The following is a 15,911-nucleotide window of genomic DNA, read 5'->3' on the forward strand; positions in this document are numbered from 1 at the left end:
ATTTGCATATTCATAGAACCGCACATACTAAATGCGGCAAGGGTGTCGGGTTACATTCAAGATATTTTAAGGCATGAAGAATTAATTATAATATATAATTAATATATTATTTCTAACTTCTATTATATTATTATATATTAATTATAATAAACACAGATGCATGTATGTAAAAGGTAAAGCTAATTTTTTTTAAGAAACACATTGAATTAATTGTGAAAAGTAGAAAGCCTGAAATATTATTTTCTTGTTCATGGTGTACCAAACGATAATTGCACACCTACATCATTAGTTCAGCCCTCCATCCATGGTCCGGATCCTGAACCTCCTCCAGAGCCTTGACCACCTGTGTGAGAGAAGAAACCAGGTTCTGCCGCTTCCCGGGCCTCAGGAACAGCCTGACGGACCGCAGGAACAACAGCGAGGCGTTGAACACCAGGAAATGATATCTAATGAAGAAAGAATGAGGCGGGGGAGAAACAGAAAGAGATGGGAATAAAAGTAGCCCGATTAATAATTCAAGCTATCACTGCTGGGAAGATCAGAATCCGATTTTTCCGTACATCTCAATTTATACGGCACGCTGGGCTCAGATCTGAAACCCAGTGAAAGTGTAATGAGCGGCCTTTCAAAGAGCCACGGGAGACCTCAATGTCCCTGAGAAATAAAGCAATTATTGCAGGATGGGTGAGGAACGCAGAGTCTCAACAAAGAGACGGTTGAAGACTCTATCTCCGACTGGCTAATTTATCCACCAGAGAGCGGCGTGTGCATCAGCAGAGAGTTTTCATGAATGCCGGACCTCCCTTCATACTTTGTTACTTTCCAAGTGCACTACAAAATACTTTTCTTACTTAGTATTTCTGTCTTGTTTCAAATCCAAATATCTAAAGATTCTTAAATCAAGATGCACTTACTAGAGGAGTGAAATGCCATTAGACTTTATATCTTGTTTTCCAGGGGGAATTAATTAAAACAAGCAAAACTATCTGCCAATGGGGTGAGAAAAATCATCTCAATTAAAACAGAAACACTTCCTGTATTTTAATGAGAGAGAGAGTGTGTGTTTTCAGCTTGCTCTACCTGGACTTGTCTTTGGCGATCTCAATAGCCTTCAGATAGAACATCACAGCCTTATCCAAGTCCTCCTGGAAATACAACACGAGAGAAACAGGATAACATGAAACGTGAGGGACAGATTTATTTCACACTGAAGCAGAAATAAACCACCTGCGGCTCATCGGATTCCCCTGAGAAAAAAACATCGAGGCACAACAGAACACAAAGGAAGATGTGTGTGTTGATGCCATGGCCTTGTTATACTGTAGATACTATGTTATCATTGCTCTAAAGTCATTCATAATAAAAGATGGTGCTATATGTACTGTACTTTCCCGATGAACAGTCTTTAATGATCCCAGCATGCACTGCTTTGACTCACCGCTGAGGTGATGGAGTGTGAAGAGACGAGCTGAGCCTGGCAGAGATACGCTCGACACAGAAACTGATTCACTGCGGGTTTCCCTTCCAAGTACATCTTTAAGCAGTCCTGTGCGATTTCCCTACAGCCCAGCTGAAAACACAACACAACACACACGAGTGTTTCAGCCTTCCTGCAGTTCACAACACAAGCATTCATCAAAACGCACACTACAGGTGAAACTCAAGTACAAAAGTTCATTTATTTCAGTAATTCAACTTAAAAGGGTGAAACTAATATATTATATAGACTCATTACATGCAAAGTGAGATATTTCAAGCCTTTATTTGTTATAATTTTAATGATTATGGATTACAGCTTATAAAACCCCATATTCGAAATTAGAATATTGTGAAATAATCATCAAAATTATAACAAATAAAGGCTTGAAATATCTCACTTTGCATATAATGAGTCTATTTAATATATTAGTTTCACATTTTAAGTTGAATTACCGACTTTTGCATGATATTCTTCTAATTTTTCGAGTTTTATATATCCGTGCACTGTAAAAAAAATATTTTCATGATTTGTAATCACATTTTTTCTTTTGTCAAATCAACTTTAATAATTTTTGTAGTTCAGATAACATAATATTTTGAGTTTCTAATGATTAAATCAATCTCCTTCATTGTATTAACTAAATTTTTTCCAGTTCAATGAACTTAAAATTTGAAGGCAACCAGGTTACTTCATTTTTTTACGTTAAACCAACAATATTTTTTTACAGTGTGTGTAAAAAAAAATATTTTCAAGGTTTGTTATCACAACATTTTTTTCTTTTGTCAAATCAACTTAAATAATTTATTTAGTTGAGATAACTTATTATTTTGAGTTTCTGATGATTAAATTAATCTCCTTCATTGCATTAACTCACTTTTTCTAGTTCAATCAACTTAAAATTCAACTTAAAAAGGTTACTTACTTTTTTAAGCTAAACCAACAATATTTTTTTACAGTGTGCATACTGTGCATTTTTTGGTTACACTTTATTTGAAGGAGTCGTGATTATATATTTAAGTACTGAGTAATATTAATGTGCTTACTATAGGGTTAGGGTAAGATTAGGGTTTGGTTGAGGGTTAATTGCATGTAATATGCATAATTTACTGTTATTACTATGATACAAGGCCACTGTAAAATAAACGGTTTGCATATTAGAGCCGGGTGTCATTAGTCAAGTCAATGTCTGGGGACTACGGATGAAAAATAGCCTTTGGCTAAATCCGGTACAATGCATGAAACATTTAAATACTTTTTTTTACATGGTCCCTTTATAAATAAATAAATAATATTTAAAATATATATATATATATATATATATATATATATATATATATTGCACTTTCACAGTACACGTTGTTTCAAAGCAGCTTTTACAGAAAATCATGACGTTTATAAAACCGTAGTACAGTTGCATTCATCAGATTACAGCTGGAAGATAATATACTTACATTTTAGGATGATAATCAATCAAGCAGATGAGATTTACTATAGGTACAATATTTTTTCACATTTTTTTGCAGCCTTATAGGGCTTTAAATTACTTTTTCCACATCAATCTACAGTCAAAAAAAGCAAAGAACAGGTTTGTAGGTTAGAACAACTCTGTAGGCTTGGTTTTTGCTCTGACATTCATTTTCATCTGTCAGACCTTTTATTGACAGGTGTGTGTGGCTTGGGTGATAATGGAGTTTTGCGATATAAACAACCAAGCAACGAGATTTGCTATACAGTATTTAGATTTTTGGCATGTTAATATAATCTCTATGTATTGGAAATCACCGGCTGCCTATTCAGTCACTTATGAGGTTTTCTTTCAGTCACGATGCAGTCTATATAGGCAGTGTTCAGCAAGACAGCAGGATTTACCATCAGGAACTTCTCTACAAATGAAACCCCTAAGCTTCAGACATATTTCCCAGTCGGCAATAAAAATGTTGCCACATCAGGAAGCACATAAAGGAACTTTTTAAAGTGCTCGAGTGCATTCTGCATTCGGCTTACACCTCAGACAAGCCCAGTGTATATTACACACTTCTTCAGTCCTGAGAGGAATGGCTTCACAATGCTCATATGCTGCCGCTTATCTATTGAGGATTTCTCACTTCACAAATCATTGAGCAAAAGCCTGCTCAACTGCTCGGCTCGGTTTGTCAGCTTTTCTCTCCTCAGGAATGGGACGGTTCACATTATTGCGTTTTTCTGTTGGTCGAATGTGTGTTTGAATTGTGTCAGCATATTAGAGATGATTTATACACACATTTGATGTGAAATGGCAACAGAATTGCTTGGCTTGCTATTGGATGAGCACCAATGTGGAAACTTTTATGGACTCAAAGTTTAGATTTATGTTTCGCACAGCGACTATCCACCTTTGTGGCTCCACCCGGCTAACAGGAGCGATGATGGTGTGAAGAAGTCGGCCCAGACAGCAACAGTGTCGGCCCAGATCCGGGCCACATCTGGTATCCGGGCCACATCTGGTATGATGTAGCATGTGGATCCGACGCGTTCTATTTGTTCTTGTTTTAAGCACAAACTCAATGCATTTTACAAGAAGAATATCTTCTTTTTTTTAATGATGTTTTTTAAAGATTTTTTTTTAATGATCGTTCAAAATAAATTTCACTTTCCCTGTAGAATTTTTTTGAAGTACCACTAACGTTAGTTTTTACCTCCATGACAAGAGCAGGTAGAGTGTGACGTCAAGTTACCTGTATTTATATAACGCTTTTTACGATACAGACTGTAATAAACGTGTGTTGTGTAGTCTCACCTGTAGAGCTTGTTCAGCACACACAACCCTGAGCTCAGACTGAGAAGATCCGATCAGCGCATGCGCTCTTCTCACAAACGCAACATCTGCACAACACACATGGAAAACAACTTTGACTTACTCTGTGCGACAACTAACCCCTCATGAATGCGTTTTCACTCGACTAACATCACAAGATAATAAAACAATCACATTACATCGACTAAAAAACACGTAACGTAATTTAACGGCAAGCATTAACGTTACCTTTTTTCTCCTGAGCTTTTAATAGATATTGTCGAATACGAAGATCCATTTCAAGTCCTCAGCCGTACAACAGCAGCTCAGCTGTTAGTTAAGAGGAGCTCAAAGACAAAAATTGATTTTTATGCAGGTTATCGTTTACGTGTTTGGTTTATGTTGAGAGCGTCCGTTCACCTGAGCTAACTAGCCAGCGTTTGGACGCGTCTCTTAGCAACGGACGCTGAACGGAAAGCGTTCAGGGTCAAACGCGTTTTTCTACAACAGTCTAATAACGTTTAATACTAGATAGAATGGAATATACACACAGATTAAAAGTAACTACAAATTTTAAAAGGCGCAAATCAGCATAATCCAAATCCATATTTTTTTTATTATAAAAATGCAACCTGTCCCCCCATAGGGGGGAAAACCTTTTAATCACAATATTAAGCTCATATTTCTCTTGATTTTTGCTAACTTATTAACTGGAGCCTATTGTGTATCCTGGATGTAGTAATGATATAGGAAAGGCTCTCAGTTGGCGTTTTTAACAGTCAGAGAATGTAATTATTACAACTAAGCAGCTAAACCACGAGCTCTTCATTTCAACATTAGGCTTTCCAATATAGCAGAGCTATAATGTAGCTAATATCTGAACCAGCCTTCATCATCATCATCATCCAGGCATTTATACCTATGATAAGTGCAAAAGATTCGCTCGTGTTTTGAGCCGAACTCCTGTGCTTATTTCAGTAACTCATTTAAACAATTCACAACCTACTAGCTTTTAAATGTGAACTTAACAGAAAAATGCAACAAAAAAATGCAATTAATCCGTCTTACCAACTGATGCGATACATCCATCCATGAAACAAATGGGCCATATAATCAAATCCAATGATGCAATCAATAAACACACACGTTTGCACTGGTTTGGCTACAGGGACGGATCATGTGACCCATGCCCATCTGACCACAAGGGGACGCGTCCGAAACAAAAGAAATATAAATTTGTATTAAGTAATAATAAGTACAAATATGAAGTAAAGCAATGCTTCCTCTACACTTAATTCATATGTAAATTGTCCATTTAAATTTAGGATATAATCCTAATTAAAGAAATAGCCTACATATTTACGTAAAAATAGCAATAGCAATAGAACTACAAACATTTCTCAAATAAAAGGCAGGGAACATCAGATCAATGATTAATGAGCTAAAACTTTTTAAAACTGGGTTTAGTTTCTAATAACCCTGTGACTCATGTACTACACATCTTTTTAAAGTCATGTGATGCTTTGATCTCACAAGATCTCACAAGATCTCACATCATATTCAGAGGACCTGAAATATGAAAATATGATATTTACATTTGGCAGATGTTTTATCAAACAAAAGAAAGAAAATAATCTGGGTTTGGATCAACATTTCTTTTCAGACTTTGTTTTATGGATGAACTGTTCCTTTAGTACATTTTTAACCCTTTAGCTTGCCCTCTTGCTCCTCTGTGTCTCCGTCACGCGTTCTGTTGAAATGGACGCTTAGTTTTCTGTGGTCAAACACAGCAGTTCTGCTGACCCGAGCGTCATCTGTCCTTCATCTTTCTGAGTGATTAAAGAGGCGAAAGCTCACGGCCTTCTGACAGCATCATGCAAGAGTTCACCCAACGGTCACATTACCAGAGATTATTATGGGCTTCACTTGTGCCTTTCTTCTTCACTTTCCTTTGATGTTGCACAAGTTACAAGATCATCATTATTACTGCTTATGTTAACAAACCCCCCGTCCCTTCAGACGCCACATTTACATGAACACACTGTTTTATATTTGGGCTGAGTGGGATATTTTGTCACTGCCGTTCTATTGAATTATGAACGGATGGATAGACGGACGGATGGATGATGAATGGATGATAGTTGATGGATAGATGGATATTTAGATGGATGTTTAGATGGATGATAGATGATGGATGAATGGATGGATGGATGGATGATAGATGGATGGATGGATGGATGGATGATAGATGGATGATGGATGGATGGATGGATGGATGATAGTTGATGGATGATGAATGGATGGATGGATGGATGATAGTTGATGGATGGATGATAGATGGATGATGGATGGATGGATGGATGGATGATAGTTGATGGATGGATGATAGATGGATGATGGATGGATGGATGGATGGATGATAGTTGATGGATGGATGATAGATGGATGATGGATGGATGGATGGATGGATGGATGGATGGATGGATGATAGTTGATGGATGGATGATAGTTGATGGATGATGGATGGATGGATGATAGTTGATGGATGGATGATAGATGGATGATGGATGGATGGATGGATGATAGTTGATGGATGGATGATAGATGGATGATGGATGGATGGATGGATGGATGGATGATAGTTGATGGATGATGGATGGATGGATGATAGTTGATGGATGGATGATAGATGGATGATGGATGGATGGATGGATGATAGTTGATGGATGGATGATAGATGGATGATGGATGGATGGATGGATGATAGTTGATGGATGATGTATGGATGGATGATAGTTGATGGATAGATGATAGATGGATGATGGATGGATGGATGGATATTTAGATGGATTTTTAGATGGATGATAGATGATGGATGAATGGATGGATGGATGGATGATAGTTGATGGATGGATGATAGATGGATGATGGATGGATGATGGATGGATGGATGGATGGATGATAGTTGATGGATGATGAATGGATGGATGGATGGATGATAGTTGATGGATGGATGATAGATGGATGATGGATGGATGGATGGATGGATGGATGGATGATAGTTGATGGATGGATGATAGTTGATGGATGGATGATAGATGGATGATGGATGGATGGATGGATGGATGGATGATAGTTGATGGATGGATGATAGTTAATGGATGATGGATGGATGGATGATAGTTGATGGATGGATGATAGATGGATGATGGATGGATGGGTGGATGATAGTTGATGGATGGATGATAGATGGATGATGGATGGATGGATGGATATTTAGATGGATTTTTAGATGGATGATAGATGATGGATGAATGGATGGATGGATGGATGATAGTTGATGGATGGATGATAGATGGATGATGGATGGATGATGGATGGATGGATGATAGTTGATGGATGGATGATAGATGGATGATGGATGGATGGATGGATGGATGATAGTTGATGGATGGATGATAGATGGATGATGGATGGATGGATGGATATTTAGATGGATTTTTAGATGGATGATAGATGATGGATGAATGGATGGATGGATGGATGGATGATAGTTGATGGATGGATGATAGATGGATGATGGATGGATGATGAATGGATGGATGGATGGATGATAGTTGATGGATGGATGATAGATGGATGATGGATGGATGGATGGATGGATGGATGGATGGATGATAGTTGATGGATGGATGATAGATGGATGATGGATGGATGGATGGATGGATGGATGGATGGATGATAGTTGATGGATGGATGATAGTTGATGGATGGATGATAGATGGATGATGGATGGATGGATGGATGGATGGATGATAGTTGATGGATGGATGATAGTTGATGGATGATGGATGGATGGATGATAGTTGATGGATGGATGATAGATGGATGATGGATGGATGGATGGATGATAGTTGATGGATGGATGATAGATGGATGATGGATGGATGATGGATGGATGATAGTTGATGGATGGATGATAGATGGATGATGGATGGATGGATGGATGATAGATGGATGATGGATGGATGGATGGATGATAGTTGATGGATGATGTATGGATGGATGATAGTTGATGGATAGATGATAGATGGATGATGGATGGATGGATGGATGGATATTTAGATGGATTTTTAGATGGATGATAGATGATGGATGAATGGATGGATGGATGGAAGGAAGGAAGGAATGAAGGATCATAGATGGATGATGGATGGATATGATGGATGGATGGATGTTTAGATGGATGATAGATGATGGATGGATGGATGGACGTTGGAACTATTTTGTGAGAGGGGGGGCGGAATTCCCGGTGGGGGTGGGGGGGGGGATTACGCACCGTTTCAAAATATTGGTATTAAATCCATTTTCTGAGAATTTATCAGTCAACTTGTTGATTAAAATCATTGATTAAAATTAAATACAATTTATAAAAACGAAATTCTTTTAAAAAACATAATAAGTCAGAAGTACTGTGGGCTATGTCTGACTCATTCCATGTTTTCCGATATGGTGACTCTTTTGATGGACCGCTCCTTGATCCATCAGTGCTTGAGTCACCATATATCGGAAAATAAAACGTTTTAAACATGAATAAAACATATCCTGTTAAGCAGAGCATTAATTTAGTTCGTTTAAATAAGAGATCTAGCGCTAAAATGTTTTGTTTTTGAAATCAAGAGGAACGCTTGTTGCCGCTGCTGTCAGTTGTAGATATGTTCTCTGTGGCGCGCAGTCTTCACTCGGACGCGCACTTTAATCGCCTTTACGTCGGAGACTCTATTCATTCCGGTAAAATCACAAAATAAATGTGTCCTATGCTTGATATTGACTGTAACCACAGATGGACATATTCTATTTTGATGAGAGAGAAAAAAAACTGTACCAAGGCCGGATTAGAACCCACTCTGGGCAAAAGAGCCACCACGAGACCATTCAAACGGTCAAATGAAATCTGGCGGATCGATTTATTCAGTGCTCGAATTGAGTCAAGTCTTATGGGGGGTCCCCAATTTTTTTCCTGGGGGGGGGGGGGGGGGGTTGTGTTTGTGTTTGTGTTTTAGCATATATTTATATAATATGCATAAATGTATACTATTTATTAAAACCACTTGAAAAATAATTATATTAGGCTATATATATAATTATTATTTTAAATTACTTACTAAAGGTTTGGATTTAGAGGGCAGCAGAATTTTCACAAATTTTCAGCATCATTACTCCAGTCTTCAGTGTCACATGATCCGTCTGATGATCAACAAACATTTATGTAATAAACATTTATTTTATTTTTCAGGATTTTTTAGCAATAGAAAGTTCAAAACAACAGTTTCTATTTGAAATAGAATCTTTTGTTACATTATAAACTTCTTTACTGTCACTTTTGATCAATTTAATGTGACCATACTGAATAAAAGTATTAATTTATTTCCCAACATTTTTTTTAAAAATACATTCTTACTGACCGCAAGCTTTTAAATGGTAGTGTATAATGCTACAAAAAGTTTTATATTTCAGATCTAAAGGATCATGATGAACACTGGAGAAACGATGGTTTTCAGCTTTGATCACAGAAATAAACAATATTTTATTATATTATTATTTTAAACTGTAATAATATTTCATAAAATTACTGTTTTTACTGTATTTTGCATCAAATCAATGCAGGCTTGGTGAGCAGAAGAGACTTTTGAACAGTTGTGTACATCCAACAAAATGATTTATTTACAAATGTTGTTTTTAACCTAAAAACAACTGCATGATTAATGTGGATGTGACACTGTGGTAATAATGTTGGTTTCAAAAGACTTGATTAAATAGATGAAACTTGTTTATTAGATATTATATGGTGGGGATTTTTCAACTATTTCAGCACATGCGATTTTTACATAGTTACGTCCAGTAGGTGGCGGAAAAGCACTCAGTAGGTCAGCAACTATTCAACGACCATGACTAGCGAAAAAGGCAGCTTTATTCAGAAACAAACAATGCCATGCCAATCGATGTCAATTATTGCTATTTTAAGAGTGAACTTTGAAAGTGAACTTTGAAACCCAAAACTTTGTGTTTACGTGGCCGATCCTGGCAGCATGAAAAACAAGTTTTATACAAATTCTGAATGGAAATTAGAAAGCACACAACGATCGTTCCCTTTGCTGAAAAACTGTTATCCATCTCCGTCGAGATCTCTAGCACTCCCGTAGAACCAGGACTATTAATAATGGTGGAAAAAAAGTAACTTAAGCCTAAATGTTTCCAATTTACGCAAGGAATACAGAAGCCCCGATATGGTGTGGGTAGATATAAAGTAGAAAGATATATAAAGAGAGACAATTACCCCTCAAAAAAGTCGGTAAAAAGCTTTCTCTTCCCGACCTCGAGTGGAGGTTTATCTTTTTCATTTTTTAAAAGTTAAAATTAGCTTCAACAGAGCGGCGCCAATCAAACAGTCCTGTCAGTCAACGATATCATTGCGCACAGCACTCTTTAGATGTGGGGCGGGCGTTTACAATTTAAAGCGAACAAAAATATATTGTAAATAATAAATTCGCGAAATTTACTGTATCCATTGCATGCATTTAATCAGATTTGTTATTATTATTTTTTACTAAAATAAAAATATCTGAGGGACCCCCCTAATTCTATTTTTTACTTCTTATGGGAGGTCCCTAATACCTTATGGGGGGTCCCGGATCCCCCCAGCCCCCCCTCAATTCGAGCACTGGATTTATTTATGTATGGGTTGAATAGAAAGGCTGCACAGTTTGACAAGTTTGTACCCAGCACTTCCGAACGTGTCTCTGTGCCCAGCAAATTTCAAACTGACGCCCGTGCTTAGGTGAATTTAGGGGGCGGCCGGGGGAGGGGGGCGGCCATTCGAGGGGGGGCGGCCGCCCCTCCCGCCCCCCCTGTTCCAACGTCTATGGATGGATGTTTAGATGGATGATAGATGATGGATGGATGATGGATGGATGATAGATGATGGATGGATGTTGGATGGATGATAGATGATGGATGGATGTTGGATGGATGGATGGAAGGATGATGGATGGATGGATGATGGATGGATGGATGGATGGATGTTTAGATGGAATGTTTAGATGGATGTTGGATAGATGGATGGAAGGATGATGGATTGATGGATGGATGGATGGATGGATGTTTAGATGGATGATAGATGATGGATGGATGATGGATGGATGTTGGATGGAATGTTTAGATGGATGATGGATGATGGATTGATGGATGGATGGATGGATGGATGTTTAGATGGATGATGGATGATGGATGATGGATGGATGTTTAGATGGATGATGGATGATGGATGATGGATGGATGTTTGAATACTCATTGAATATTCGGTTGAGTTAAGCTGAATAAATGACACTATAATCTTGCTGAAGTTGTTTTACGGCGGACTTTGAGTTTGTCTGATATTTGGTGAAACTTGCGTGATTGATTCAGTGTTTTGTGCTTCAATGTCGTGATCACAGCTTTAATGAAACATGATTATAACTATGATTCTGCTAGCGCTCATTCTCACCCTATGAAACAAGTGCACTAACTCTTGACAGCTTCTAATCAGAACATGTGTGTGTGTGTGTGTGTGAGTGTGTGTGTTACGGCTCAGCGTGTGTTTCAGGCTGTTCCCTCATGAAACACTGAGTTTAATGCTCTCCGCCGGAGTTTGCAGCACTTTAGCGATTGAGGCTGTGTGTCATTTTTATTGATGTCAAATCACATGCAATATAAAACGTAAGGCTTGACATGTCACTTGCCTGATATCCCATGAGGCTTTTGGGTGAGAGAGAGAGAGAGAAACAGAGGACACACACAGCAACCAATCGGCTTAAGTACACAGGTCACACGGCAACATAAACACCTGAAAGTAAATCACGTTATCGTCATCATTATAAAACTCTATCTATCTATCTATCTATCTATCTATCTATCTATCTATCTATCTATCTATCTATCTATCTATCTATCTATCTATCTATCTATCTATCTATCTATCTATCTATCTATCTATCTATCCGTCTATCTATCTATCTATCTATCTATCTATCTATCTATCTATCTATCTATCTATCTATCTATCTATCTATCTATCTATCTATCTATCTATCTATCTATCTATCTATCTATCTATCTATCTATCTATCTATCTATCTATCTATCATCTATCTATCTATCTTCTGTCCGTTCATCCATCTAAACATCCATCCATCCATCATCAATCCATCTATCATCCATCTATACATCCATCGATCCATTGATACTGAAAAAAACATTTATGATTATCATTAAATCCTATTTTTGAGTTAACCATGATGCATTTTATTTTTCAGGATTCTTTGATGAATATAAAGTTCAAAAGAACAGCATTTATTTGAAATAGAATCATTTGTAAAATTATAAATGTCTTTAATGTCTCACTTTTGATCAATTTACGGTAATGTATATTTGATGACTACAGTAAAAGTAATTTCTTTACAGTAAATAAGTGACAGTTTGAAGACAATCTGGCCGAGTAAGTTATTGTAAGTGTTGACATTATTGCATATTTGTAATATTGTTTTGGTTTTGTAACATCATCAGCATCTCTCGTTCACTGTTATGAATCCTGTGAGTCCTCGCCCACTGTTCTCACAGTCATGAACAGATCCGGTCGTAATGCAAATCATGCAGATATGGAAAGTTTTAGGCAGATATGAATATGATCAGATCAAGTATTCTTTTGAAACTTGAGAGGGGCCGAGACCTTTCAGACAACATATAGAATAGATAACGAAGCCTGAAGAGCAGACAGAAGGAAAGTTTATCAAGACAAACTTTGACAGAGGCTTGTGTGTGAAAGCAGAACAAAGCCTTGAAGTCTGAAGGTTATATGGGTCTCGTGTACAGTAGTTTGAGCACAAGTTTGAAGATCATGATTAGATTAAAAAATGATTTCTCAATATGCACTCAATTATTTCTCATCACATGATTCAAATAATTATATTGCTCTTATTTTAGATCTCAAATCGGCTGTGGCGCCTTTAAACACCATAAACATATTCTCCTCTCTAAGGAAATGTGTGTGTGTGGGGAACAACTTGATGCTTCTTCTTCTCATCATAAGCCCAATAGTTTCTGAAGACAGTCTGTAGCACATCTCTTCATTAACTTCTCAGTTTGCTCACAGTTGATCAGTGTGAACGTGTACGATTACTCGGTTTTATCTCGCTCTCTTTGTTCTCAGTGTGACTCTTTCCCCTCATCCTCATGCGTTTTCTCCAGGCTGGCAGTCAAACAGCGTTGCTTACAAAATCATGCATATTTCACAAAAAATGCCTCGGCGGTGTTCGTTGTTCAGTCACAGCAACACACTGACACGGCTGCTGCATGCTTATGAACATTTACTGTATTTATTCAGCAACAAATCTGGTTCTTACAGAAAAAGGCTGTGACGTTAAGATATTCAGAGTGGGATGCGATACATATTTGCATGTGCTGCTGTTCTTTATGTATTTTTCTGAATATTTGTATGTGCATTTATCTAACTTAAAGAGATGGTAAAATTAGTGCATTATTTTCTCACCCTGAAGCCATCCTAGGTGTGTGTTCTTCTTTTAGATAAATACAATCTGAGTTATATTAAAAAAAATATCCTGGCTCTTCCAAGCTTTATAATGGCAGTGAATGGATATATATTTTTGGAAGTCCATCAAAGTGCATCTATCCATGATAAAAGTGCATCTGTCCATCATAAAAGTGCATCATCATAAAAGTGCATCTGTCCATCATAAAAGGGCATCTATCCATGATAAAAGTGCATCTATCATCATAAAAGTGCATCTATCCATGATAAAAGTGCATCTATCCATCATAAAAGTGCATCTATCCATGATAAAAGTGCATCTATCCATCATAAAAGTGCATCTATCCATGATAAAAGTGCATCTATCCATCATAAAAGTGCATCTATCCATGATAAAAGTGCATCTATCCATTATAAAAGTGCATATATCCGTGATAAATGTGCATCTATCTATGATAAAAGTGCATCTGTCCATCATAAAAGTGCATCATCATAAAAGTGCATCTGTCCATCATAAAAGGGCATCTATCCATGATAAAAGTGCATCTGTCCATCATAAAAGTGCATCTATCCATCATAAAAGTGCATCTATCCGTGATAAATGTGCATCTATCCATGATAAAAGTGCATCTGTCCATCATAAAAGTGCATCTATCCTTCATAAAAGGGCATCTATCCATCATAAAAGGGCATCTATCCGTGATAAATGTGCATCTATCCATCATAAAAGTGCATCTGTCTGTGATAAAAGTGCATCTATTATCATAAAAGTGCATCTATCCATGAAAATGTGCATCTATCCTGATAAAAGTGCATCTGTCAATCATAAAACTGAATCTATCCATCATAAAAGTGTTATAAAGAGTTACCATGTAAAGAATACATGTACAAGTGTGTGTTTAAGTGGCACTTCTGCAGGTCCACAGGCTCCCGATGATCTCCTTTTCTAAGTCTGTGTGTGTAAACAGGGATTTGTGCTGGTCGATAACGCCATCCGAGACTAGCGTGTTTGTTGGTAATTCATTGAATGAGTCTCAGATTCACCTTGACACGCAGCCATCCATTAATCATCAGAGACGACGCTGGCACGATGCGTCTCAAAGACAGAGACGAGAGCGTCTTCTTTAGTCTCCTCCTCCTCGTCTCGCTCCTGACCTGCTTAGGAGAGCATCATGGGAGAAGAGCCCATTATTGTGCAGCTCAAATGAGTCACTGATTCAGATTTAAAGAGACAGTGTTGTTTTACATAAGGTCCCAATTATGGCTTCATCAGCAGTCGCATGCTAAAGTTGCAAAATTGGTTTTCATGGAATAGTGCAATTATTTATCATTAATGTGTTGAATTCATGTTTCTGGTTATCTTGAATTACAGCGACTTCTCTTCTCTGATGATGTGGGCGGGGAAACCTGTCACTCAAATCAGATCCACCAATAGCAACAGATTTTTATCACACTCCACTACATGCCTTCGTTTTTTGGGGAGAAAATGTATTTGGGTGACGGACATCTCTGTTATTTTACAGACATATTAACAAAGTCATCTTTAACAAGTAGAATTATAGGTACTGTTCTTTTAACGCACTCTCTTACTCCCTTACTGATCATTGTTGAGATTCATTGTTAATAATATAGTAGTTTACAACTTCTTTTTGTGCATTTTTATTTATAACTGCAGGATCTCATGCTGTAGTTTCACAGGTCTTGCTGAACTAGCAGAAGTGGATTCGGACTCGCCCTGAGTGCAGTGGCGCCGTGCGCTTTAGACCGTGAGCTTAGATCCAAGGGCCCAGAATCTGTGAGAGACAGACGTGAAGTCTCTACTCTGGTGATTCTGTATAAAACTAGTTGTTTTCCCTCAGCTTGTGTGTCGAGAGGGCAGAGGAGGAGAGAAATAGAGAAAGAAAGGCTGGAAACCCCCCAGAACTAACTTAGCTGGAGGGATGGAGCATCTGCTTTAGTCTGAGACTAGAGAGAGAGAGATTCGCTCACAGTAACAGTAATGAGGATGATCCTGTCATGCTGCAGAGACAAGATTTAAACTACAGCAAGCCCTTTTGTTAAAGTCTCCTGTAGTC

At 37.6% G+C, this 15,911-nt stretch overlaps 1 protein-coding gene across 2 annotated transcripts in view; it reads right to left on the reverse strand.

The window, feature by feature from the left end:
• Positions 1-4,708, reverse strand: part of cfap46 (cilia and flagella associated protein 46) — a 66,031-nt gene extending 61,323 nt beyond the window's left edge. For both annotated transcript variants that reach the window (XR_016145456.1, XM_039649220.2), the window contains exons 1-5: positions 4,503-4,708; positions 4,257-4,342; positions 1,439-1,570; positions 1,081-1,145; positions 282-446 (exon numbers count right to left, since the gene is read on the reverse strand). Coding sequence is in view for 1 of the 2 variants with exons in the window: in XM_039649220.2 (XP_039505154.2) it covers positions 282-446; positions 1,081-1,145; positions 1,439-1,570; positions 4,257-4,342; positions 4,503-4,551 (497 nt within the window). In the remaining variant the exon portion in view is untranslated. The remainder of the gene's footprint in view (positions 1-281; positions 447-1,080; positions 1,146-1,438; positions 1,571-4,256; positions 4,343-4,502) is intronic.
• Between the last annotated feature and the right edge of the window lie 11,203 nt (positions 4,709-15,911).

The sequence above is a fragment of the Pimephales promelas genome, chromosome 11, assembly GCF_988280905.1.
Source record: "Pimephales promelas chromosome 11, fPimPro1.hap1.1, whole genome shotgun sequence".
Classification (NCBI taxonomy): Eukaryota; Metazoa; Chordata; class Actinopteri; order Cypriniformes; family Leuciscidae; genus Pimephales; species Pimephales promelas.